Source organism: Fusarium oxysporum, chromosome 12 (genome assembly GCF_000149955.1).
Source record: "Fusarium oxysporum f. sp. lycopersici 4287 chromosome 12, whole genome shotgun sequence".
Classification (NCBI taxonomy): Eukaryota; Fungi; Ascomycota; class Sordariomycetes; order Hypocreales; family Nectriaceae; genus Fusarium; species Fusarium oxysporum.
In genome coordinates this window covers 1,173,922-1,198,868 of record NC_030997.1, presented here as the reverse complement: position 1 = coordinate 1,198,868, position 24,947 = coordinate 1,173,922, and the positions used below count along the sequence as shown (strand labels likewise).

At 47.6% G+C, this 24,947-nt stretch overlaps 11 protein-coding genes and 1 non-coding gene across 14 annotated transcripts; 4 read left to right on the top strand and 8 right to left on the bottom strand.

The window, feature by feature from the left end:
• Positions 1 to 113: 113 nt before the first annotated feature.
• Positions 114 to 965, top strand: FOXG_13534 (uncharacterized protein). The gene is made up of 2 exons (XM_018393517.1): positions 114 to 602; positions 650 to 965. Exons 1-2 carry the CDS (start codon positions 182 to 184, stop codon positions 874 to 876), a joined length of 648 nt encoding a protein of 215 aa, XP_018252796.1. The 5' UTR covers positions 114 to 181; the 3' UTR covers positions 877 to 965.
• Positions 966 to 1,307: 342 nt separating this feature from the next.
• On the top strand, positions 1,308 to 2,489 carry FOXG_13533 (uncharacterized protein). Its single transcript, XM_018393516.1, has one exon. The coding sequence runs from the start codon at positions 1,423 to 1,425 to the stop codon at positions 2,236 to 2,238; it is 816 nt and encodes a 271-aa protein (XP_018252795.1). The 5' UTR covers positions 1,308 to 1,422; the 3' UTR covers positions 2,239 to 2,489.
• Positions 2,490 to 2,617: 128 nt separating this feature from the next.
• FOXG_21194 lies at positions 2,618 to 2,700 on the bottom strand. The gene has a single exon. It is a non-coding gene; the product is annotated as a tRNA-Lys (tRNA).
• A 1,968-nt stretch (positions 2,701 to 4,668) lies between these two features.
• FOXG_13532 (uncharacterized protein) lies at positions 4,669 to 7,335 on the top strand. Its single transcript, XM_018393515.1, has 2 exons — positions 4,669 to 6,342; positions 6,394 to 7,335. Exons 1-2 carry the CDS (start codon positions 4,783 to 4,785, stop codon positions 6,976 to 6,978), a joined length of 2,145 nt encoding a protein of 714 aa, XP_018252794.1. The 5' UTR covers positions 4,669 to 4,782; the 3' UTR covers positions 6,979 to 7,335.
• Positions 7,336 to 8,526: 1,191 nt separating this feature from the next.
• On the bottom strand, positions 8,527 to 9,738 carry FOXG_13531 (uncharacterized protein; the record flags this gene model as incomplete). The annotated part of the gene is made up of 4 exons (XM_018393514.1): positions 8,527 to 8,856; positions 8,911 to 9,066; positions 9,128 to 9,492; positions 9,555 to 9,738. 4 exons carry the CDS (start codon positions 9,736 to 9,738, stop codon positions 8,527 to 8,529), a joined length of 1,035 nt encoding a protein of 344 aa, XP_018252793.1.
• A 1,123-nt stretch (positions 9,739 to 10,861) lies between these two features.
• FOXG_13530 (uncharacterized protein) lies at positions 10,862 to 11,584 on the top strand (the record flags this gene model as incomplete). Its single annotated transcript, XM_018393513.1, has 1 exon — positions 10,862 to 11,584. Exon 1 carries the CDS (start codon positions 10,958 to 10,960, stop codon positions 11,582 to 11,584), a length of 627 nt encoding a protein of 208 aa, XP_018252792.1. The 5' UTR covers positions 10,862 to 10,957.
• Positions 11,585 to 11,855: 271 nt separating this feature from the next.
• Positions 11,856 to 12,626, bottom strand: FOXG_21193 (uncharacterized protein; the record flags this gene model as incomplete). The annotated part of the gene is made up of 1 exon (XM_018401512.1): positions 11,856 to 12,626. The coding sequence occupies one exon, from the start codon at positions 12,624 to 12,626 to the stop codon at positions 11,856 to 11,858; it is 771 nt and encodes a 256-aa protein (XP_018252791.1).
• Positions 12,627 to 13,273: 647 nt separating this feature from the next.
• FOXG_13529 (uncharacterized protein) lies at positions 13,274 to 14,014 on the bottom strand (the record flags this gene model as incomplete). Its single annotated transcript, XM_018393512.1, has 1 exon — positions 13,274 to 14,014. The coding sequence occupies one exon, from the start codon at positions 14,012 to 14,014 to the stop codon at positions 13,274 to 13,276; it is 741 nt and encodes a 246-aa protein (XP_018252790.1).
• Positions 14,015 to 14,361: 347 nt separating this feature from the next.
• FOXG_13528 (uncharacterized protein) lies at positions 14,362 to 16,678 on the bottom strand (the record flags this gene model as incomplete). 3 transcript variants are annotated; one of them, XM_018393510.1, is made up of 5 exons in its annotated part: positions 14,387 to 14,621; positions 14,674 to 14,818; positions 14,875 to 15,424; positions 15,475 to 16,320; positions 16,369 to 16,460. In XM_018393510.1, the coding sequence occupies 4 exons, from the start codon at positions 16,301 to 16,303 to the stop codon at positions 14,580 to 14,582; spliced, it is 1,566 nt and encodes a 521-aa protein (XP_018252788.1). In that variant the 3' UTR covers positions 14,387 to 14,579. The 3 variants fall into 3 exon arrangements, with proteins under 3 accessions (XP_018252787.1, XP_018252788.1, XP_018252789.1); XM_018393511.1 differs by lacking the exon at positions 16,369 to 16,460 and having other exon boundaries at positions 14,875 to 15,128; positions 15,185 to 15,424; positions 15,475 to 16,303; XM_018393509.1 differs by having other exon boundaries at positions 14,362 to 14,621; positions 15,475 to 16,678.
• Positions 16,679 to 17,755: 1,077 nt separating this feature from the next.
• On the bottom strand, positions 17,756 to 18,106 carry FOXG_13527 (uncharacterized protein; the record flags this gene model as incomplete). Its single annotated transcript, XM_018393508.1, has 1 exon — positions 17,756 to 18,106. One exon carries the CDS (start codon positions 18,104 to 18,106, stop codon positions 17,756 to 17,758), a length of 351 nt encoding a protein of 116 aa, XP_018252786.1.
• Positions 18,107 to 18,770: 664 nt separating this feature from the next.
• Positions 18,771 to 20,190, bottom strand: FOXG_13526 (uncharacterized protein; the record flags this gene model as incomplete). The annotated part of the gene is made up of 2 exons (XM_018393507.1): positions 18,771 to 19,130; positions 19,180 to 20,190. The coding sequence occupies 2 exons, from the start codon at positions 20,188 to 20,190 to the stop codon at positions 18,771 to 18,773; spliced, it is 1,371 nt and encodes a 456-aa protein (XP_018252785.1).
• A 1,332-nt stretch (positions 20,191 to 21,522) lies between these two features.
• On the bottom strand, positions 21,523 to 23,523 carry FOXG_13525 (uncharacterized protein). Its single transcript, XM_018393506.1, has 4 exons — positions 23,196 to 23,523; positions 22,941 to 23,151; positions 22,064 to 22,883; positions 21,523 to 22,014 (listed from the first exon to the last, which is right to left on the bottom strand). Exons 1-4 carry the CDS (start codon positions 23,309 to 23,311, stop codon positions 21,626 to 21,628), a joined length of 1,536 nt encoding a protein of 511 aa, XP_018252784.1. The 5' UTR covers positions 23,312 to 23,523; the 3' UTR covers positions 21,523 to 21,625.
• Positions 23,524 to 24,947: the final 1,424 nt, after the last annotated feature.

Sequence of the window (24,947 nt, the reverse complement as noted above, 5' to 3'; positions counted from 1 at the left end):
CTTGCGAAATTCACACGATTCGGCGCCAGTAGAGCAATCGTCATGGGGCGAAAAGGGCGCTAATGTCATGTCATCTAGGGCGCAACTTTAGTGGATCTCTCTACTCCGCCATTTCTGGCCTCACCTCCTTCTCACTGTGCGTTCATCACAAGACATCCCAACTTTGTGTTACGCCCGTATCATGGCCATTCGCCTGATTGGAGCCTCGGAAGAGCATCTTCCTGCTATAGCTCGTATCGCAACTTCGGCTTTCCACCCGAACACAGATGCTCTGTCACGTCGCCTATTTCCCCCTCATCTACAACCGAAGGACCTCCCCGATGGCGAAGCAGCGTATGACTGGCGCTTTGCACGCAAAGCATCGAGCCTAGCATCACCAGAGTCTCACCTTGTAGTGGCAATTGATGACGAGAAAGGGCCAGATGAAAAAGTAGTCGGCTTCTCACTTTGGGACGCCCCTCCTGCTTCTGGCGGTGATTCAGCACCCAGCCAGGAGATCCAATGCGCGGCGCTCGATAAGGAAGCATACAATGAGATGAAAGAGACTGTGAATCGAGATGCTGCCGATACTTTTGGGGAACAAGGAATCGCTGGCGTCTGGCGTACGTTTCCCCCTCAACTTCCTCTATTACAGTGACTAACCGCCTAGATCTCGACTATATCGGTGTCAGCCCAGGTAATCAGAGACGCGGTATCGGCAAGATGCTGTTACAGTGGGGTCTCGATCATGCAGCTGCGGAAGGAAAAGATTGCTATTTAGTAGCGACTGAAGCAGGTCGGCCATTGTATGTGGCTGCGGGCTTCGAAATTATTCGCGTTCTATCGATTCTTGGCATTCCTCATTATTCAATGATTCTGAGAGCTGGTAGTCCGTGAGACATGCAGACGTCAAAAGCTTATGAAATGAGATGACATGAATATATAACCAAAACCTAACTTGTCGCTGCTCAAGTATTGTTTGTGAGGTAAGTGATTAATTCGATAACTCCATCAGGACTATGCCCAGAGTCATGACAGCACTTGATGCGCATGACCTCCCAGATGTCAGCCGTTGGCCAAAGGTCTCGAACTTGGAGAGGATTTGTCATAGCGACAATCCTATTCCCAGGTGTTCCTTTTCCTCCGGATAAAATAAGGAACCACGCGTGAGCTGAAGCACACAGTAAATACTATACCAAAACGAGAGTGGTCTATTGGCTTGGCGCAACCAATTGTCAACATTTATCAGCGAACTATCGATTTTCAACTTACGTTAGCGCTCATGTAATTTAAGATGCCCCATAGTGACAACGCAAGCACTAAATACTTTAGCCCTGCGAAACCGTTTTCCGTCAGTCCTGGACCTTTTCCTTCATTTTCTCATTCCTTTCCTTTTGGACCATCACGTTCGTTACAGCGACTATCTTATTCACTCATTATAAGATGGCATCGCAAAGACTTTTCGCTGCATTCGCGGCTCTCTCTATCCTCATTGGGTCTGAGGCTAGCCCCTGCAAGCCAATTTCTTCCACCACTGAGATCCAGGCTACATCAACCTTCTCTTCTGAGACTGAGGCTGCCACTGCTAGCGACGCCACTTTCACCACTGAACTGACCTCAACTGAGTCGAGCTACGTCACGGACATCACCATCACTGAGAGTGAGACAGCGACATCCAGTGCAGCTGAGTCAACTTCAACCGTGGTTGTTTCCACCACCGAGACTTCTGCCTTCACTTCTACCACAGAAGCTGCCTCTACTACCTCAGCTGCACCTGTTGAAACACCTAAAATTATCATCAACGGTGACTTTGAGAGCGGTAGCATTGCTCCATGGTTCAACTTTGGCCTCGGCGCCTACGCCGATATCGACTCTTCAACAGTCCATGCAGGTTCTTATTCTCTCACCATGGGCTCCCAGGCTAGCGATTGGTCAAATACCGTCCAAGTCCTCCGCAAGTCAACCCTCGTCGCAAACCAGCCCTACAGTCTCTCTCTCTACGCCAAGGTCAGCTCTGGATCTTCTTGCACTGCTTTCCAGGCGTTCATTGACAACAACGACCTCAATGATTCGTTTGGAGTGAGGATTAGTGTTGCTGGTGTCCAGATCGCTAGTGACTTTACTCTTCTTTCGGGCGAGTTTTCCTTGACGCAGACGGCTTTGGACAGTAACAATCCTATCCGGGTTGTCATTCGAGCGAAGTGCAGTAATGGTTACGTGGCGTGGGTGGATGACGTTCAGCTGGGTATTTCAGACTAATTTGACTCATCTCTGGAATCTCGATTTGCGGTTGTAGAGACAGCCAAGGGCAATGGTTCGAAGGAGCAGTGGCCAAGAGCTAAGGGGCATTTTTAGACACATTTCATCATAGCAGGTAACCAGGTTCGCAGCCAGGGCTTCGCTGTGTATAATTACCTATCCCGGCCATCCTCTGATGGTTGTAAAATAATTAGACTTTCCATTCTCAAAATATTTGGTCCCACTAATCACAATTATCTAAATTGCAGGGACGATATACGTGTCCCGCTCTCAGCGTGATGGCCGTACAGCTGACAAAGCCTAAAGAGAACGCGAGATTGCTTACAAAGAAATGCAAAAAAGAAAGCCTCGCAAACGCTCGCAATCGTAATATAGGAACAGCCCGATGCGGGGGTCGAACCCGCAACCTTGAGATCGTGTACTCGTAAGAGTCTCACGCTCTACCGATTGAGCTAACCGGGCGTGGCTCTTAATTGATGGTCGGCGTGGCCCGCTGAGCGATCAAGAACATGGGGCGTCCGGTTCAGTCGGCAGTATTGAATTGAATGCGAAGCATTGGTGACTGGAGATTATGTATGTAGAAAGGTGCAGTTTTGGATATTTCGGCGTTCTCTTCGGTCAATTGCTGATGTTCGCTAAAACCGGTGGTACAGGGTGGCCCCTTTTTGTTGGTGAGACGTACAAAGTTTGCGGTGGGAGGGCTTCGCTGGTTCCTCAACGTATTTCAAAGCAGTGGGAAAATGTGACCTTGTGGTGTGTAATAAACTTTCAGCGGAGAACTCAAGAGAGAGGAGGAAGGGAGTGAGCCTTCTCATTAGATCTGATGCGAAACATTGTTCAAAAGCGTCTGCACATATGCTAATGGAACGACTCCGTTCCAGCCAGCATGGCTGATAATGGTTTCCGTGCCTCAGAAACATTTGACAGAGTAATGATTATACTTAAATTTGCACATGAAAGGTCTTGAAAGCTCGATCGCAACTTGGTTGACGGCGAATGAACTCTGGATTCCCCACCAAGTACTATCAACAGAGCACCAAACGACTCTTGGAGTAGCCCAGCGCAAAAAGATAATCACAGTGAGAAGAGGTTCAGATCTTCCTATTTATTTCCTTATCGTGTTTTTGAAAGCGTAAGAGTGGGAATGAAAATCACTGTCGAAAGATACAGAAGATCCCCTCTCAGCATGGGCTTCCCACCAAAGTATATGTTTGGTAGCCCAAACATATCTTTGTGACATGAGATCCCTTGTACCGTGGAAGATCCAAAGACCTTGATGCCGAAGACTTATTTATTTTGTTGAATAGTAAAGTTCTCACCGAATATGAATTTTCATCAATCTGGTTCTATATTAGATCTGTCCCATTGTTATACGTCGCTCAAGTCGCTCTACAATAGTGAGATAAAATTCTACCAGAAACTTTTGTTATATAAATCCTTTATGCAAACGAATACCGCTATCGAAAAGTCTTGGTGGAGCACATGTGTCAATGCTGCATATGTCACGTTATTATACTAGGCCGTAGACAATACGTGTCCGTCATATGATGAAGCCGTAGGCTAGATTCCAGCTGTGTCTTAGCCACTGAACGAAGTCCGATAGCACAACATCAGAAATTGAAGAATCCATTGGGAAAGCGGAATATAAAGAGTTCTCGAGTTGATCCGCCTGGATCGAAGCCACAAGGATGAATTCTACTATGTTAGGTAAACTCCATAACCGTAAGATAAACTCTGAATTGTTTCTACTATGATATTCTTTTCTTGTTACAGCTAAAGAAGATGAATACGAGAAAGACTGCATATAGTAAAAGTCGCTATGCGATTTCCATGCGGAAAGAGCCGGCGCTGACTTAAAATGCAAAGAAAGAAGGAAGAAATGTATCACGTAAAAAAAAGTAGAACGGGACTAAACCATCTGGTATTCGTTCAATAGTCTTCTGAAGGTTTGATGGTTTAGGTGGGATATGTGGGACCTGAAAATCAGGATAAAAATATCTTGCGAGTCGTATCTCTCGACTGACAAACAAGCCAAGGCGTAGTCGCAACCCCCAATACTAGATAAATCAAAGATTTCTAGTCATTCTTAGTGAGATTTTCCTGTCTTACCCGCCAATGCTTGGCGACCTGATGAATCAAGGTTTCACCATTCATCCATCACACAAGCACTTGCAGTTTGTAACGAGCATCTTCAAGTCTAATATCTTCTGCCTTATGAAGACGGGATATTAATGCCATATCTATTTCCATTTTTTCCTTGATTCATTGGCTCAGAGATGAAACAAGATGGCGCCCATGTCTGGCTGAGTTTGCCTGTTGTATTACGCCGGAGCTGGAATTTATTTTTCCGCCCCCTTTGCTCAGCCATTCGGGTACCACGCCAAAACACGTGACGAAGTTGGACCGTGTTTACCGTTTACCTCATGCGTCGCAAACACATCACCACCCTTTCAATAATCAATTACATCAGCTCATCTTGAGCACATCCAGTCTCAACCAGACTTACAACCATCATCAACTTATTCATATTTTTCATCATTTTCCATGACGCCAAAGAACTCATCCACGCGTCATCGCGGTAGACCGCCGCCGGGCGTCAAGGGTCAATCGTCACCAGATTATCCATCTCATCGTGCTTATCACGCAGCGTCGCGCATTCATCAGTTGAGCGGAATGTGGCCAAATGAGCTGTGCAAAGGCTTTGTTCCTGACATGTGGGGAATTCGACTCATCGAGAGTCTCTCTGCGCTGGTGTCGCTCGTGGTGACCAACAAAGTTGACATTGAAGAGGTGCGACGCAGACTGAAAGGTCATGCGAACCACCACCCACGCACAAAGTATCCCCAACTACGCAAATCTGATATTCTCAAAGCCCGGAAATGGCTTCGCGGTATGGGGATTGATACCAAGCATACAAATCCAAATGAGTCTGCGACAGTGAATGACCAGAGCGACGATGAGATTGGCGACAGTGACGCGACTGAGGCAGACTCTGAACCTGTTGATGAAATAGTAGCTTTGGGCTTGCCCGAGGATCAGATCTCAGAGGATACCGATGAAGACGAGGATGAAGTTGAAGAGGACGAGGAGGAGAATGAAGAACAACACGATGAACCGGGGCAAGTTCAAGATGGTGACGCTGAAGAACAGGAAGAGAAAGAGGACGAGAATGACCTCGACTGGGCTGCGCCAAAGAAACTGAGTCCGCCTCGAGAAAGACGCCGCTCATCAGCCAGAGAAATCGTCGAGATCGAAGACGACGAGACAGATGAGGGAACAGTGGTGGATCCAGGTGGTGATGGCTTCATGATGAACGACAGTCCAGACCCTGTACAGCCAAACGGTCTATCTGGACCTGATCACGGAACCTCAACACCCAACTCTGCATCAGCAGCCTCAAGCCGTCCGCGGCGCAGTATCCAACAGCCATCTCGCTTAGTATCAGATACACCTAGGAGCTCTGTTCGCCAAAGCAGCGGCTCAGCAGAGTACACGTCTGCGACTCTCGCTGTCAGGAGTCCACCGGGTTCGCAAGTACCGGTGCCCATACCCGCAACTTCTCAGCGCGATATGCGCCCTCCTCAACAACCTACACCAACTGCCTCTCCTGCAAACACAATGCAAAATTTTGTGAAACCTCGCCCACAATCATATACAGCAGTGCCTCTTCCCCCAATCCCCGGTACTAAAAATGCAATGCAACTCCAACGATCCAATAGCCAGCCATCGGCTTCAACTTCCGCTTCAAATTCTCAGAGTTCCGCAACTCCCCGCACACAAGCCAGCTCTCAGCCATTGGCGTCGCCCCGCACTAGTGCTACCTCTCAGACCCCTCAACAGCAATTAGGCAACTGGTCATCAGCATCTAACCTCGTGGCTCCTCAAGGGGCTTACACCCAATCAGCGAACAGTCAACAATCGACGCCTCATCACCTGGCTCCATCTCGGGGTAATAAGCGCCCGGCTGAATCATCACCAGCAGCATCATTTGTGAACAATACCCCAACGAACGCCTCACGATCTGGAGCAAAGAGGCAAAGGACATCTAATGCTCTACCGCATCAGTCTCAAGTGCCTAGAGCAATCAATTGGGACGCAGTTTTGGTGAGAAGTTTCCCTTCTAACATTTCCTATCATGAATCTAACCATCTGTAGCCCTCTGGAGACGAGTTCAAAGAAAGCTTGAAAAATGCTTCCGATGCCATAAAGCCATTTGCGCACAAGTTTGAAGAACTGTTGGCCGACATCGACGACGAGCAACGCAGGCTCTCTGCCGTTCAGAGCAGCCTTTTCCATAAAAAGAACGATTATACAAACGACCAAAAGAAAGCCCAGGACGCTCTCAAAGACGTTGAGGAATCCACAGCCAACGAAAACACAACGCTTAGAGGTCTTGAGGAAGTTTACCAGAAGAACCCCGGGGATGCTGAGCTCCGCACCTTCATCAATAAGCGGAAACAGACTATTCTCGAGCACAAAGAGGTATACATCATCGTCAAAAGCCAGCTCGACAAGAGCATCGCTGGAATATACAAGACCGATCATGAGATTGCGCTTGTTACTAAGAGACTTGGGCAGCTTGATGCTGAGAGAGCGGATGTTCTGAGGGAGAAGGAGGGTGTTGACAAGGCGGCGAAGCGGGTGAGAATAATGTCGAAATTCATGGAACCTTCATGGCAGGCTACGCTGGATATGCTTCTGCAGTCTGTGGGTCCTGAAGTTTTGGAAAAGGCTTTCTGAGAGGGATATTCATTGCTATGAGTACATTTCGAAGGTGTAATATCTAGGGCAAAAGCTTTATCAAGCGGGGCGTTTTCTCGGACAGGATACCTTGTATGTTTTGTTTTATAAAGTGTAGTGTAATCAGAATGCTTGAAACTTCTAGAACCGCTAGGGACCACACTATCGTCAAGCTGGAAATGTATAAGGCGAAAGAAACTTTTCCAAAAGATGGAAGCTACATAAGCGGATGTTAATAGTAGTGTGATCATGAGTCTGGTGGCTTTTCTGAGTGTTACTGTTCATGTTGAGGAATATTGTCCAAGAATCCTATGGAATTTAGGAAGTGCCCTTCCAGAACTATACTAAACCTAGGAGATATTTAAATAGGATTCCTAATATATTTATGACTTGAATAAGACGTACATCATAGAGAACCCGGTTTATGTTTCAGATATTCTCTCCTTCTTTGACATGACCTTGCAAGAGGTAGTGCGTCGCTTCCCCGCACATCGGGCACTCATGGTAAGCCCAGGGCTGACAATCAGGCGATACCAGATAACCAGTTGCTCGAATCACAAAATCATATAACTCAAATATTTATCTCCATCTTAATTAAAGGATGGGGCAGACCAAAGGTCAAACTTGAGTATAATGCTCTTTTAGCCGAAAGCCCCAATGTTTGCTGGACCTCCAGTAGGTACATATCAACTGCAGCAAACCGGCTTGAGTGCTGCTCTATCAGCGTCACGCGAGCGCCGAAATACCACTTGACTGAAAAGCTTGTGTAATAATAGTACTTCTGAGATGAGTCACGGTTAATATTATTCACTTCGAGAACCTTTGTGTTGCGAGTGCGACAGTACACTATTGGTCTATTCCCAGGTTCTGGGGCAAAGATGAGGCTGGAAAACCAGTTCCCTGAACACAGTGATTGACAGCAAGTCAATTCCATGGCCGCCCCAGAGATTCAATGAGCTTATGAAGCCGTGTTACTCTCTCGTTGGCATCGGGTTGACACACGGTGGAAGAGCTGAGGAATTGCAGAAAGACTTCGGCCCTTGGAAGCATTATTTGGAAGGGCATGCGATTCGGAGTTACCGATGCCTAGCACCAGGATTTTCATTGCCTTTTCCAGCATTTCGGGGGCATAGAACATCAGTTTAACTTAGTTGTTTCACCAAATGGCCGATCCTACGAGCCGATGGAGGGAACCAAGGAGTAGTCCTCGTTTCAGTTTGGCAAAAGTCCAAGTTAGTTCACTAGTTTGTACATGTATGTTGGCCTTGGGAGCGCCCGCTCACAAGTCGCAAGGCCTTTACAGCTGGCGCATGTTACAACATCTTACATGAGTACACTGCAGAATCGCTATCGCGTCCTTATCACCTGTGTTGGCACTATATAGTTTAATGTTGTAAGAAGCAATCATCTGCTTAGCTGCAGAATGCCAAAGTGATAAATGTATATCTAAGTTTGTCTCATAGTCTTTCCAATAACATCAAACCTTTTGAGAAGATAAAAGATACATGTTTGTGAAGCCTTGCTCAGAATGGCTCAAGCACCAATTCTTTACAGCAAATAAGGGCCGAAGTCAAAAGCAGACTCAGCCTTTCCTGAAGCAAGTGCAGCAGCCTTCAAGGCATCCCAGTTCGCATCGCTGATACCAACCTCATAGTCCCAGCCTTGATGAGGGTCTGCATTCGGGAGGACCTGCCAGTAGAACCAGGGGATTCCCGCTGCATCAATATTCGCTGCCCACTTCTTGATATTGTCATCTCTCGTGCTCGCGGGAACTGAGCTTCCTCCGTTGCAGTTATTGTTCTCGGCATCGGTGTAGCATACACCCCACTCTTGCATGATGAGCTTCTTGCCAGCCTTCTTTGCCTTATCAACGAATGGCTGAAGTCAGGAGGTTGTAAGGTCGGCGACACCGTAGGCGTGGATAGCAAGGACGTCGAGACTATCGCAGGTGAAATATGCATCGAGGAGAGAGTTGTCTAGGTGAGCGCCGCCGCCGGTCGTGACGAGGATCTTCGAGTTTCCATTGAGGTTGTCTTTGATGCTTTTGGCCATGGTGCACTGCCAGGAAGCCAAGGCTTGTGGATTCCCCTGTACGATCAGAGAATTATTCAAGTGCATCATGCTGCCTGGGGAACGAGAATCTGCGAACCTGCGGATGCATAGCTTCGTTCCGGGCCTCAAAGGCGAAGATGTAGTCAGAGCTCTGGGCCCACGTTTTGCCCGTCTTGGGATGTTTATGCGCAAGAACGTGAGCGATGCGGTCTTTAAACTGGCTTATCGCTTTACTGCTGGTGTAAAAGTCGCCAGTACCGTACCATTTTCCATAGAAATCACTGTTTTTCTCAAGAGCATTGTAGCTGTGAATGGAGATGAGAAGGTTGATACCATAATCGTGAGCCTTAACCATAAAGGTATCCAGCCGGTTCAGCACGGTGTCATCCCAGTCATCCGAACTAGTGCCTTGTAGGCTTTCGAAGTCGTTGATGGGCGTTCCCTTTGTAGCTCCTGATTGGCCTTCAAACATGATCAGCTGGCGTCCTGGCGCTCACGCTGTGATTCAAGCGAGAGTCTCTTACCATAAAGCCATACGCGTAGAACCTTGACACCGGCACTTTGGAGGCCATTTAGCAAAGTGGTCTGCTGTCCATCAGTCAGGCCAGCAGCATAGTAGAGGTTCGAAGCCGAGAAGGACTTCGCAGCGTTTGCAGTTGCCACAGAGAACAAACCGAGCATCAAGCTCTTAAGAGAGGGGAACTTCATGATGGTCGTCAAACAAGCCTGAAGTGTCCAAGTCCTATAAATCACAGTTGTTTCCTTCCATGACACTTATATGGATTTTCTCTTTAGTGGTTAAGCGGCTTCTTTCGACTACCTATCCCAGGCTTGGAAGGTCGTAAGGCGCCGGCAATCCCGGGCAGGCAGCAGCTTTTCTGGGCCCTATTCTGCAGGTTTGCTTAACATGAAACGAGGGTTGTTTCAATGAACAGCATGGGAACTAGGACTTGATAAGTACGGACTGGTCAATAGTGACCGAGCTGCTGTTCATCCCATGTATGGGAAACAGCCCACTTTGGAGACTATATTGTGGTTTCCTTCATCTCCGATCGTCGTGGCCCAGGATCGTTAGAACCATAATGCCGTTTAGATGATACATTTCATTCGGGAATTACCCTCGTCTCTCAATTATCACATTTCTAGGGAAAGGGTACTACCTTATAGTCAATAGTATGATAGATTCTATGCTACATGCCGTTGCATTATTGCTAGCGCGAGAACTTTGACTTGGTTTCACAACTGTGCAATAGGCCAATATTAGAAACAGGATCGGTGAAATGAATCAATCAGTAGATTCCGCACATACCAAGTCCGAAAGCTTCTCTTTTGATCCCAATGCAGCTCTACTGCCAAATAACGAGGTTTTGTATAGGTGCCAGTCTCATTTAATAGAACCAGTGCATTTAACGAGAAAACTTGCAACCGCTATTCTAAGTAATAAAAAGACATAGGCAGGTTTAAAAAGCATTTAATAATCCTTGGATTAGTTATTTTTAAGGCCTCATCCAAATATCAGAAGTTTTCTGCTTAATGGTGATCGCTTATTCAGGCTGCCAGCTTTATGGCACCCTTTGCGACTCCACTGGCAATTATACAGTCAGCATTTTGCAGCAAAGGCCTACAACCAATGACAAATTTCCCTACGGTGCATCAGCCCCCAACAACTCAGCGGATCTCAGGCCCCCAGCAGCAAAATATCCACTGAGTCAAAGCCCTGGTTGCCAAGGCCCCAGTGGATGTTTTAAGCTCAAAAAAACGATAATCCGCCAAATAGCGCATTAATAGTTCAGGGCCATAGCAAGAAAAGAAAAGTACAATTTATGTTGGTGGTAATTGATCGGGTATAAGTAAGGGCTTTTAGTAGACTTTCCACCGATATTCACTCTTTTTTTGCTTGGTATACTCACCTCAGTCTTTCATTACCATGATTTTCCCAAACTCATTGGCGGTTGCATTCGTTGCCTTTGCGGGCGTCAACGCTGGGCCATGCCGTCCTTCATCATCGACTACTTCGAGTGAGGCTACTACTACCATCACAAGCAACGCTGAGTCAGTGGCTACGGTCAGTACTTCCGTTCAAGATACGACCGAGACTACTACCGCGACATCCGCTGAGTCTGATGTGTCCACCACAATCATCCTCTCTGTGTCCGAGACTTCAGCAGCTATCGAGTCTGACACCACTACACTCTTCACAACCACCAGCCAAGACCTTCCCACTACCATGACTACTACAACTGCAGCCATGACCACCTCTGAAGCTCCCGATGCCCCTGCACCGCAATGTGCTGATCTCGACAACCCCTACTTCGCAGACGACGAAATCGAATATGAGCTCTATTGTAACTGGAGATTTGATGGTTACGAAGATATCGGATATCAACAAGATAGCACAATGGAGAAGTGTATCAAGGCTTGTGGTCAGCTCGGTGCTTGTAATTACGCCCAGTTCGAGACCGAAAACAGTCTGTGTATTCTGATTGCAACGGGTTTCGACTATTCCAGCAATAAGCCTGGGTTTGCTGTTGCTGCTAGACAGAGGCCTAGCTGATCGAGGGTGTCGTCAACTAGCGAGATGCTGTTCTGCTCAAATATTTTGTTCTATGGCAGGTGATAGTTCAGCATCTTAACTCATTTGGTTTGGCTGTCAGTTATGGTACATGCTTTTAAGTATGCGATTGGCCAGTTAGTGCTAGTTGTCATGGGTGTAAGTCATTGTTAGATTCCCTGGAGTACTACTTGAAGTCAAATTGCAAGTAATTTTCATCGAAGCTATGTTATTGTGGTTGTGAATAAGATGTATAAGAGTTCCATAAGTGAAATCAATACTGCGATGCCTCTCTTTCTATCAAGACAGCATCGTCAAGAGAGAAAGTGACAGAGTTGCAAATAATATTCACATAAACGTAGGGTCCAGCATCGAGCTGAGCTTGATTCCAAGTACAGCTAATTGCTCCCAAAGCCCATGCATTCAAGGGCCCTCCAAACTCCCCCGAACTGACCGAGGTTCCTCCGCCACCGCATCCTAACCGCTGGGCATTACAGCCGCCAGAAGCTGTGATCTTTTGGAAAATTGAAAAGCGGTATTCTTTGCCGGTGATGATCGTGGAAGGGTCAATATCTTGTTTAACGGACCAGACAATTGGTTGGATAAGTCTGCGTCTGAGCCCCCCTGTAGGCGGAACTGAAGAGTCGAAAACACCACACTGAAGCGATCCTGGGCGAGACGTGTCGCTGCGGATGGATAGCCACCCGCGATTTGCTACCACGACTGCCTCCCAGGGCGCGAAGGTAAGATCTTCAAAACCAGGATTGCGAATTAAGTTGGTGGGTTGTCGCTCAATAGATGTTGTCGTGGTGGATGTCTCTTCAGTTGATGTCTCAGCTGGAGTTGCAGCTGGGGTGGTATAGACTAATGGCTCATATTTCGTGGTGCTTTCGGCAATAGTTGTCGTTTCAGAAGAGGCTATGAATGATGATTCTGCCTCTCCAGCAGAGGCTGATGAGAATACAGTTGTCGGTGTGACAGACTCGGTCTCTACGGAAAGAATAGTAGAGGATAAGACCGTAGAGGTGGCAGGCTCTGTCGTCATTGAGCTTGCTGACGATATGTCTGTACTGGTCGTCTCAGCTTCACTAGAGCTGGTGGTTCTGATAGATGTAACAGAATTGGGGGGTTGAGAAGAAGGCTTGCATGGTGAGGCTGAAGCCAGCTGATGCAGCGTCAAAAGCTGAAGTAATCGATACGCCAGTCTCATAACCACGATTATGATTTCCTTGCGGGACTGCGATGGTACCAGAGAGAAACCCAACAAAGAGGGTAACCAGTTAAGAATAACCGAGAAACAGGCGCAATTAAGCATAAGGACTCACGCTAAATTAGCTTGAACAACAAATCAGTTTATTGTGATAAATTAACTCCGCGGACCAACTTTTTCTTTTTTTTTCTTTTCTTTTCTGTTGGTACCTAACCATCGATTTATTGTAAAATTATTGAACGTGGCGCTGCTGACTTAAACCTCGGACCAACATGCACCCCTGGCTTTGTGGGGCATGAAAGCGAAGGGTCAATGTCGATGGGTCACTGAAAGGGTCCCCACCACGGACAGTGAGAAGATTAAAAAGATTATTGCTTAGCAGTCTGCAGTTGATTACAGACGGATAACTATTATTAATAAAGTCTTTGGTTCAGTGAAAATGCAATCTAAACCTATTACAACCCCCCAAATAACAGTTTAAACTAATCCGATGCGTCACTTGCGACCAAAACAGCATCATCGGCCAGAAAAGTCAGACCATTGCACACTCCCGCGACCTGGATACTTGGTCCAGCATCTCGCTGAGCCTGATTCCACGTACAAGTAACTGTTGTCAATATCCAACCATTCGTCTGCACTGCACCCCAATTCGCCGAGTTCACCCAACCTGTTCCTGCACCGCATGCAATAGTCTGCGAGATACAAAAGTTGGAGGCTGTAACTTTGGTATATATCGAGAATCGGTATTCTTTGTCGGCGACGATCAAAGATGAATCAATTTCTTGCCTGATGCCCATGTTGACGAGGTTTTCTCCAGAGGCGCTGAAATGGCCTGCTTGGGTTGATGGGGGGAGACCTGAATCGCTGTCTATAGCCAAGGCTCCGATGTTGTTGTTTACGGTCCAAGGCGCGACGTTTGAGTCTTCAAAACCGGGGTTGCTGATCAGATTGGTAGGTCCTGATGCGGCAGTGGTGGTTGTCGTGGTTCCAACCTCGACACTGGAGGTTGCGATTGAAGTTGCGATGGTAGAGGAGTCAGACAGTGTCTCAAACTCGGTAGTGGCTGTAGTTTCGTAGATAAAGGCCGTAGATGACACCGTCTCGCTGGTCTCAGTGGTGCTTATTGGCGCTACTGAAGTGATGGTGGAAGAAGGCTTGCATGGCGATGCTAATGTGATTCGGCACAGCGCCAAAAGCTGAAGAACTGAAGATGTAAATCTCATGGTGACGGTAATGACAGTATGGATGTTGCAAAAAGAGAAAACGAGGCGTCAAGATACTCGTGGAAACATGGTAATTAAGCTGGATCCTTGAAACTTAAAACATTGTCTAAATAAGGCGCCATTTCCGTTTGACAGATTTGATCCATGGAATTTCCCCTTTCCTATACCATGAAAACAGAGTAGCCTTCTTGACTACTGTTTGGTTCTGCCAAACTATTGATTGTGGCGTCGCTGGGACCAACAGTCTCCCCTACATTCTGAAGATTTATGGGGTTGTGGAAATGAGACTTAGGGTTGTAAGTTCAGCTGCTTCGTATTTTATCGATTAGCATTTGAGATTTACTTATCTTTTACATATAACTGTTTATTATCAGAGTCTCAATCAGAGAGATTAATGGGTACAGCATTTATAAACTCGAAAGAAAGAGTCTTGATATCACGTTTCACCAGGTTCTTTTGGTTAATGGCGTATGTTGAATTTGGACCTCAGATATTCTCTTTAAGTGCATGAAAAAGAAACGTGGGTCAACAACATGAAGCTCTCTCATAAATGAACAAATCCCTCTCAGTCCTTCAACTTCGTAAACTTGATCAGACATTTAGATTCCTGTAGCTAGTCAATAACACGTCGTATTAACAAGAATGAAGAGAAGACTAACCTGAACATTGGGGAATCGATCGTCATAGAAAGTCTCCACGCGAGCTGTAATGGCAGGCGTAGTATCCTCAAACCCTGGAGCAATTGTCGTTCTGAACTGTCGGTACATGGTGGCTGTGAGTGTAGTCATTTCGGCCATAGCAAGACTGGATCATATTAGACATTGAGATTCAGAGAAATCGAGGGGCGAGAAGCAACTTACTGCATGCCAATGCACATTCGCCCTCCACTTGAGAATCCCCAGAACCATCGGTTCAGCTCCGCTGCATCAGGTCCAAGCCATCGATCAGGGTTGAAGACCAAGGGATCCTTGAATACCGACTCGTTGCGATGCATGATCCAAGGCGACATGCCGACAACAGTGTTACCAGGAATGGTATATCCATCAATAACCGAATCAATGTCGATCGAACGAGGTTCAGTGCTTGGCAAAGGAGCATAGAGTCGTAGAGTCTCCTTGATGACGGCGTTGATATAAGTGCATCGATCACTTGCTTCGGCTCTTGGATTACCCCATTGGTTCAGTCCATCGCCTGAGATGGCCATGACTTCTTCTCGCAGCTTTTCCTGATATTTCTCGTTGCCTGGAAGTGAGAGTGCCCAAACAAGGAACATGAGGGTGTCGCTCGTGGTGTCGATGCCAGCGAGGAAGTGGTCAGCACATTCGGATGCCATCTGCAAATCGCGGAGTCCACCAGGTTTCTGAGATTCATGATGTTGCCAGAGATTTTCCACAATCGAAACATGTTCATCTGTCATCTTTGTAAGCTGTTTGCATACAGAAGTCACAAATACTACTTACCCTCTGAATGAGTGATCTTCTCCACATCGGCTCGGAAGGCCTCAAAAGCCCGCAGAGCATATCCTCGGATACCGGTGTATGTAGTGGGCTGCTGCATCGGAAGAACCGGCTTGACAAGTTTACCCATCAATCCTGACTGGCGATACAGCCATTGGGTCAATGCCTTCAAATGCACAATCGACCAAGAGAGCTTTCGACGAGAGGGATGCAGAATATCCGCGATGAGTTCCCGATGAATCTTTGAGCCTCGAATCGCTGCAGTCTGGCCATACTTTCCATAAACAAAAGCGGTTATGTTGTCCAGTGAGTAATAATGCAGAGTGCTGAAAATCTCACTGACGTTCTCAGGCTCGGCTTCAATCAGATCCAGGTACTGACGAACCCTCCTCTCAACCATTTTCGCGGTCGGCGGCTTGAGAACAACGGACTTGGAATAAGCGTGCGACAGCAGCTTCTTCCTATCACCATGCTCCTTGGGAGAATGAAACGTGAACAAATTCTGCTCGCCATAGACATCAAACATGCGATAGAAAGTTGTTCGGCCATATCGGCTTCCGGGTCCGTAGATGGTTCGCAGTGCTGAGAGGCTGTTGAAAGAGACCTCATGAGGACCGATGCGCACGACTGGTCCGTATTGTTGGTGGAGTTTAAAAATTGTCCGAGTTCGCGTTCCTTTCCAATCTTCGTAGGCGAGACGCCATTTTGTCGCGGCGAAGGATTTGGGGCCGGGGACGTGGCGAAGAGGGCTGAGGATGAGGGGATCGAGGAAGATGTGCTTGATGAAGAGCACGACAGCGACTACAGCTGCCGCAATTGGGAGTATGGCCATCTCGAGAACGAATTTAACTGCCTTGAGATAAATGAAGTCGTTATCAAGCCAAGCGAATGATATACGTCAGATACCAAGGGTCTTTATAAGTATCGCGCAACTGGTCAATCAGACCCTTGTCGGTCCGTCAAATCGGTACTGAATGTGCTTCCCCGCACACGATAAAACATGTTGCGCCAGGGCGTAGACTTCAGAGCAAGGGCGCGCCTTTTTCTACAAACGGATCATCTGAACGACCGGCAGATAAAGACCGCAGTGGATTTGATACACAGCTTGGCACTCAATTCGACGTTTTTCAGGGCGGAGAAAGGTCATGATTTCCGGTGCGCGGAGGCCTTGGACCGACGGGGCTCGGCAATTGACGCCGTGTTCGAGGGACTAGGCTTGATGCAGGTCATGTATACTGGAGATGATTGTTACTCGACCAATTAGAGGCGGGTTATTCCAAAGATTTGCTTATCTGATAAGAGCTATGATGTTGTCCCGCGTAGCGCGTTGGGACGTCCAATGTGATCATAGTTGGACAAACAATGCGACACATCCACCAGGGTAAATGAATTGCCCCCATGTGTGAGTGTCAGTCATTCGGGCATGAGTAGCTATATAGACTCTGAAGCTGATTCAAGCAACATAAGCCAAGGGAATGCAGATCAGAATTGTGGTCCTAAGAAACTGCACAAGAGGGGTCAATTTCCACGACGTCTTTGGGATAGACCCTCCTTAATCTATTCTACAGTCAATATACATGAATCAACACCCGAATCTTGACCTCAAAACTAGATGCGAACAAATGGAAGGCCTGGTGTTCTTGTATCCTTGTAGATGCTTTAATAGTAAACTGTTGCAAAGTAATCTTGTACTCGATAAAGTGTCTGTTTATCAACTCTTTAAACACGGCAGATACTATGAACGCAGTCCCAAATTACATTTTGTGCATACAATAACCCTATGTCATGCACAGATACAAAGAAAGATACCATTGAGCCTATGAATCATCCCACTATCAGGTCATTCATCGTTGACTGTCCTCGCGATGAATTGTTTCTCCTGGTCCAGCTCAACGTACCCGCCTACTGCTTCCCCAGTCCCACGTCCATCACAAAATACTTAGCAAGTCAAGTGCGGCTGGGGCGGTAGGATCGTCCTGTCGTGAACGATAGCCACGAGAACATGATCGAGTGAAACGTATGCCCAACCCGATCTCACCGAGTCACAGTTTCGGAGCACAAGTGCCAGAACCTGCTGAAGGCCACCAGTAGTAAAGGTACCCGGTTTACAGTTATTCCACACATTTCCCATTAGTGATCTGAGGTTAGAATGCTCAAATGAATACATACTTGGTTGCGGACCGTGATCATAACTCTCCGATAGCCACCGGCCGTAGGACCGGACCAGTGCCACCTATTACTAGCTTTGAAGGGTTAGTTGTATGCCCTATCTTTTCAGTGGGATTTACTCATGTGAGACGCTCCTTTGAGAGCGAGGGTCCCATTGAGCAATTTCGTCGAAAACAGAACGAACCGCGGATTTGTACTGCTCAACCTTTCTTGAGGGGAGTCCAGCGTTGCCGAGACACAGACCCCATAAGACCTGTCGCTTGTTCAAACCGGGATTGGGTGAAGCGTGCTCGTCAAACACAGTCTTTGTACCAGCTGGGGCGATTTCACTCTCGGAAATCTCAGAAACTTCTCCCACAGAATTAAGGTCGATCAATTTGGCGGAAGCAGCAGGTTCGCTCTTAGGAAGAGCTGCGACCCCGCTGAAGGCGAGGAGAGCGTTGAAAAGAACAGTTGGCAGTTGCATATTGGATGTTTAATCCCCGAGTTGTCTTGAAGACAAAAGGTACTATTCACTGCGACCACGATTCTCTATAAATACTGTATAGGACCTCATAGTTCACATGCAAATAGATGTTATTCTATGCTTGTTTCGATGGTCACAGGGGTTTGCAAGAGCCGCAGGATGAATAAGTCCTATAGAGATGCTTAGAAACGCATCGTTAGCGACAAATAGATCAAGCTTTTTCAGCTTCATCTACGAAACATCCACCATGGAACCTGAAGAGGAAGCTCTGTTGTCGAGATTTCGTATTGGACGTAATTTGGATGCATGCGGCCGGAGCATAGCGGCCGCCTTTCACTTAAGACACGGCATATGGTCTGATCACTCTGATGGGGGGGTGCTTGTCCAATAGACGCTCCTCATCATCACCACGTAGCTGTAAGGCTGGGTTCGGCCGCACCTAGCATGTATTGCATCTGCTGTAGGGTGTGCTCGCCTGCAAGGATCATTCCTTCACAGAAAGCTTGTGATTTGGGAACTCCAGAGCAGCTATCACATGCTCACCTCAACCACATTAGGACGATCAAAAAGCTTTGGTGTTCAAGGCAGCTGGAAAGAAAGAGCAACAGTCTTGTGCTAGCAATGCTATCGAGAATGAGAATCGAGGATAGTACAAAACTGTCAATTAAATCAATTCTACCGCGCTATAAGAGCCATTGTACTTCAGGGGTTCATGTTGATGCTTCTTCGGTCCCCTCAGCATCTTGCGAACAGCGCCAGCGGTGTACATCAAAGAGGTCACCAGACCAACTATGCCATAGCCGATAATGAGTTTCATAGATGCGCCAGCGAGTTGCAGACCGAGCCCACCGTTGACAATTCCAAGGATCATTAGAGCTCGGCCGTACCAAATGTGAGCGTGGCTGATGCCTGTTCGTCGCTGATACTTAGCGAAATTCCTGTGATGTAGCCATCCTAAGATTGGCTGGACGGCCATCAAACCACAAACCACTGTGCCGATGATGACATGCGGAGCGTTGAACCACTAGTCAAAAGTCAGTCAATACTTCCAGAAGACAGGCTTGGCTACTTACATCACCGGTACGGTCGGCAGCCAACTTGCCAGCAACAAACCCAGCCCACATGCCGATAAAGACGATCATCTGCCACGTAGCGTGGATAAACCACTTTCCGATTATGGGCATCAATAGCGATCCGAGCGGATAGCCCAGTAGAAAAACCACCGACATAATGATGCCGTGGATAGTGCTAGTTTTGCCTTCTCCACCGCCACCAGAACTTGCACCACTCGGTGTAGCAGTCGTCATGTGAATGAAGGGGTTGCTACTGGAGTTCACAACAGCTTCAGAGAAGTCAACCGAGAAGCTATTGTGCCCATCATGCTCTTCGATATCAGCATCAATGTCAGTCGTGTGCAAAGAACTTCCAGCCTTCCAAGCACTGATCCAATGATTCGATCCCTTGAACCGCATATTTCCGAGGTCGCCGCAATGAATATTGGCAACCATCGTGTTATTCACAACACCACTGCCCTCTATCAGCCTCACAGAGCGCATGCGACTGTGTTCCGGCATCTCGTGGCCATGTCCCATCCTCGTGCTCAGGGTGACTTTACCAGTACCATCTTGGTAGATGACGAACATGGTTGAGCCGCTCATCTTATCACCGGTGCCGAGGCCAACCCACTGGTATTCGATGGGAGCTTGGATACGGATGAACAAGTTGCCGGAGCTGGACGAGGCTGTTGAGGATGGGACGGCCCAGGTGTAGCAAATCTTGTTAGATTTGCCATTGCAGTATGACGTTGGGGATGCGGAGGAATTTCCGGCAACTAAAGTGAAGATTATTAGGATACGTTTGTAATATGCATGGTTGTTTGCTACTTGCAGAGTGCTAAGGCCGCTGCGATAGCGATGCTTGTAAGAGATTTCATGTTGCCGATCGTGGGCCACCAATATGTTGGTATGTACTATGTGTGTAAAGAATGGCAGAGAGTGCAAGTGACCAGCTCCGCAGCTCGTTTCCTGGATTGAACGGCTTCTTATGTAGGCTCGTTTCTGCAGCCAGCTTCTGCTGAAGCACATGATGAACCACTAGCTTCCAAGCCACTCAGCCCAGTGAGCGTAATCTTCCCCAAGGGCTAAGGTACTACAGGCCTCAGGGTCTGTTTTGTTAATTCCTACTAACTGGGTACTAACTGTGCTATAGCAATAATATGTAAGAAGAAGTATCTTGCTTTTGGTGTGGCATCCATAATATGGTAGCCAGCCGAATTGGCTTACACCATATTAGAGTTCTACCAATTGCATAACTGATGTGGCCAGTTTAACAAAACAGACCCCTGCGGCCTGTACAAAAATAGGTTCAACCCAAGCTCCTGTGCTCATCCAATCAAGAGCCCGATAAGCCTGCCTAGATCTTGATAGGGCTCACTCAAATGGGTGAATGCCACCGGCTGGATAAGATGCCGAATCTTGATGCAGGGCAATGTCAGCATCCGTTGAAACGGCTGTGGCTCATGTTCAGCTGGTATCTGTGCGCAAGCCGCATCGCCCAGAGATCCCCAGTCTTGGCATTTCAGTGACATGTCTCAGCGAGAACACTGGTGAGATACGAGTTTTCGTTTAGTTAAGCCATAATAACTCCAGACATTTGAACCGACCGAGTCACTCCTTTCGTATAAGGCGTGGGAGTGCAGAACAGCCGGGTGCTAAATAACGCCAACAATAGCTGAGTATTGATGGCCGCGATCCATATCAAATCTGTCGACCTCAATGTTAAAGAAGACTCATGGGGTCCATTGGATGATTGCGACAGCGTTTCGGCTGGTTGGTCTCGAACGTCATCTGTCGAGGTGGCGGGGTAACCCGTTACACTGAGTTGAGGTCCGACAGTGACTGAGTTGCCGGCCATTGACGGCAGCGAATGATACTCATCGTTCACAACCTAGACATTGCCGAAAATACTGTAGTCTCGACTCGCGCGAGACAAGCTTTATGCCGTAGGCCCCCTTAAAGCTCTGGCCTGAAGGTTATTAGGATTTTCAGTCCCGAGCTGAAAACACGATCGGGGAACCTTGAAACACAGCCTTACATAGACCGCATGCAGCATCAGATGGGCATTATCTAACTATCCTTTGTCCTAATTGAAGGAGCTTCGGAACTGGTTGCTGCTTGTTGAGATTGAAGCGCGCATTGCCGCCAAAATGGCACTTCCCTTGCGGGTTATGCAAGTTACGCATGGAAGGATGCGGGGCCATGGCAACGGCGGTCTTTCATGCAGAACGTTACAGCGGCGAATCAGCAGCAGAAAAGGTCATGTCACTTGGGCTCGGAAAATCCCGAGAAGTCGGTAGTGGAGCGAAACAGTGCAAAGTCTATATCAGCAACGATAGCACAGTGAAAGGAGGCGAGTGACTCATATCCAGATCAATGGAGAAGATATCTTATTTGTGATAAAGGAGGAGAGAAAACGTTTACGTCTGGAAAAGATCCCATTCCTAGTAGCTATACAGCTATTCTAAGGCCTCCACATAAATCCAGGATGCTTCCAATCCATAACACGAATCTCTGCATCAGTCTTCCCAGCCAGAGCCTGACCGACCTCAATCGCAGCTCTCCTTCTGTTATCCCAAGTCATGTAAACTTGCAGCACAATAGTGAGAAGAAAGATAGACGAGCACGCGCCAAGATTGAGACCATTTCCGATTGGATAATTTGGTCCATCGAAGGGCAAAAAGCACCATGTCGAGATCAATCCTCCAATGTTACCAAGCATGACGTTCAAGCCAATTCCCGAAGCGCGTGCTGTGTCGCTGACCAAGTTGGCTGATACTTGAGCGTTGGATAGAGCGCCGTTGGCGAAGGTGCCTGCGCAGATGAGGAACGTGCCAGCGTAGCGGACATAAGCTGAGGTGAGTTAGTTAGGTTACCAGGATGGAGTGGGGTTTGAACTTACGGTTGGTGGTGCTGAGGAACATGATGTATCCCGCGATGACTGGAAGCTGTGACAAGTTGATAAAGATATTTCGCTTATCAATGCGAGTCGACAGGAAGCTGATGGTAACAGTACAGAAGGTACCAACGATATAAGGCGGCACAGTACGCAATTGCTGTTGAACGACTGAATGGTTGGGGTAGATTGTCCTCACAATCGTAGGTGCGAAGAAAGCAAGGCCCTGTACGGTGATGTTGGTGAACAGGAATATGGTGGAAGTTCCGATGGTAACAGGTGAGCTGATACCCCGACGTGCCAGTTTCCAGGAGAACTTCTCAAGGACTTCGGTGGCACCAACACGCTCAGACTTGATACGTGCAATGGCCAGATCTTTCTCCTCTTCTGACAACCACCGCGCAGTGCTCGGTCGATCAGTCATAGTAAAGAACGCGATAAGCGCTAGGCCAATAGTACAGATACCCTCAATAGCAAAGATCATTCGCCATCTCGTCAATGAGCCAAAGCTATCTAGCTTCAGAATACCAGAAGCCAAAAGACCGCCGAAAGCTCCGCCGAAGGAACCCATGGCAACATATATTGCCAAGCGGAAGGCAAGTTCGCTGCGTCTGTACCAGCGGCTGAGATAGTATGCGATACCGGGCAACATGCCTGCTTCGAAGATGCCGAGGATGAAGCGCACGGCACAAGCTTGGCCCATTGTGTGAACAAAGGCGGTCCCGAGGGAGGCGACGCCGAATGCTACGGAGGTAGCGGGGATGAACCAGCCGGGTCCGATCCATTTGCAGACCATGTTAAGGGGGAGTTCGAAAACGATGTAAGACTACCAAGAGAAATTCATGTTAGGGTGATGCTTCAGTAGATAAGGGGTAGTACGTACGATGTAGAAGACTGTCAGCAACAGGTTGTAGTCATAGCCAGCAAGACCAAGATCTTCCTCAAGACCAGCCAATCTAGCATTACCAATATTGGCACGATCGACAAAGCACATCAAGTACAAGATAGTGACTGACGGCATGATGTACCAGTCTAGCTTGCGGCGGAGCTTCTTCTCAGCCTCTGCGTCGAAGGTTGCAATGGGGTTTCCATGCCTGGCAACGTCAATAGAGCTCAAACAAAGGGGCAGTTCGCTTACTCGTCGGTGGCAAGATGTCCTCTCGCAGCAGCATCATGGGCATCTGCATGCTCAAATTCTTTGCTCCAAGGCTCCTTTCCATTGCCCCTCTCCGCGTCAGAATCTCTTGCAGTCATGATGAAGTACAAATTCACAGGTGTCCAGAAGATGACTGTGACAGAAAGAAAAGTTGTCGATCAGGGAGAAGAGAGCCGTTTAATACTGGCTCTGGTAAGCGCGATGTCCAATCTTGAGCGTGCCGAGAATGCCAAGAGTGAGGGGGAGTCGATAGTGCATCGGATGACGGACCGAACAGTATCGGATACCGGGTCGAGCTATCATTCTGGACAAAAGGAGTAATCAGTGACAATCCAAGGAGGGAATTGGCCAGTAGGAAAGGGTTATGCTTAACATGGGTAGCGAAAGATAAGCTTAATGATGGGGGGAGAATCTGGGGAATCAGATTGTGGGGGAGACCCGCTGGCGGCTATGGGATCATCGCCGTTGCTGCAGTCAAGGGGGTATATCCGGTGATTGACCTTGTCGCTCAAATAGCCGCTGGTTCATGGCCTTTTGTTTGATAAATCTTCGGTGTTTTCTCTGCATCACCTCAAGACACGGTGTTTTGTATAATTCCACGTTGGTCTTGTCTGCTCGGAACACAGGGTCAAGGCTCTTTCCGAGCTTCCAGAGACATACTCTCAGCTCCGAAAACCGCGCAGAGATACAGAAATAGATGGACCTAAGTGCCACGCTGTGATTTATCAAACGATTCCAGTGATGAAATGGATGGCGAAGATCGATCGTGCTGGGAAGGCTTTGTCGGCCAGTGTGTTTTCCCGACGCATTCCCCCGCTCCACATTTCGAGAGACGCGACAATTTGTCTTCTGCATCACCATGTCTGGGCGCGTTAGATAGACTATGCGCTCTTTCAGTGCTGAATACAATGGTATGAAAGGGCAGGCCTTCATTCTTTCAAGTGCACATCCGTATCGTTCTATTATAGTGCGATCATGTCCCTTGATGTTGCCGACCAGTCAAGCCGCGTCTGCAAAGCGTTTAACTCAGTTTCTTGTGATGCCTTCCGAATGCAAATCATTTGACGGCCGCTCTTTGACACGCATTTACTTTCTAGAAATCTCTTTTATTACTGGATCGGCAGAGGAAGCTTGGCGTAACTTCATTGCCTTTCTGTGTGTTTACTCATCGCGTCGTGTTGATTAAGATAGAATTCGTAGTTACGACTCAGTAATTCACCCAGCACTTATTGTCTACCAACATATGATATTGATGTACTTTAACACGCAATTAAACTCAGTAGTTGCTGCATTCGGATACGGAGATAGCAATAACCCGATACTGGAGTAATAGAATACGAATAGGTAGATGAACTCCAAGACTCCACGATCGTTGTTATACTTGGTCGCTCTTTTTACCTGTTGCTCTGCGTAAAGTGTTCACATTGTCCAGACATGCTTTTACCCTTGATCTAACAACTTTGCAATGCAATATCGATGGTCTTACTACTTCAATGGAATATGGCTTCCTCAATCGACCCATCATCTCTAGATAACCCCATTTAGCGATCCAGATCCAAATTGAACAAATATACAATGGTGCAGGGTAATCATTCCCGCCGGCCTCTGACTTGGAGAAATCTAGAACTGGATAGTGCGCGTACCAATACCCCAAGCGCGCACTAAATCAAGGCACTATCGAAGTACCCATACTTGCTCCTCCAAGTTTTCGTGACCCACTGGAATGGGGGACAC

What these genes read in the sequence shown, in the direction of transcription:
- FOXG_13534 (XM_018393517.1), top strand. Translation starts at nt 182, where the DNA reads ATGGCCATTCGCCTGATTGGAGCCTCGGAAGAGCATCTTCCTGCTATA. An exon ending in AGGAATCGCTGGCGTCTGGC is followed by an intron (nt 603 to 649) that starts GTACGTTTCCCC and finishes CTAACCGCCTAG; the next exon opens with ATCTCGACTATATCGGTGTC.
- FOXG_13533 (XM_018393516.1), top strand. Translation starts at nt 1,423, where the DNA reads ATGGCATCGCAAAGACTTTTCGCTGCATTCGCGGCTCTCTCTATCCTC.
- FOXG_13532 (XM_018393515.1), top strand. Translation starts at nt 4,783, where the DNA reads ATGACGCCAAAGAACTCATCCACGCGTCATCGCGGTAGACCGCCGCCG. An exon ending in TCAATTGGGACGCAGTTTTG is followed by an intron (nt 6,343 to 6,393) that starts GTGAGAAGTTTC and finishes AACCATCTGTAG; the next exon opens with CCCTCTGGAGACGAGTTCAA.
- FOXG_13525 (XM_018393506.1), bottom strand. Translation starts at nt 23,311, where the DNA reads ATGACTGCAAGAGATTCTGACGCGGAGAGGGGCAATGGAAAGGAGCCT. An exon ending in TGCTGACAGTCTTCTACATC is followed by an intron (nt 22,884 to 22,940) that starts GTACGTACTACC and finishes TTCTCTTGGTAG; the next exon opens with TCTTACATCGTTTTCGAACT. An exon ending in GTTCCTCAGCACCACCAACC is followed by an intron (nt 22,015 to 22,063) that starts GTAAGTTCAAAC and finishes AACTCACCTCAG; the next exon opens with CTTATGTCCGCTACGCTGGC.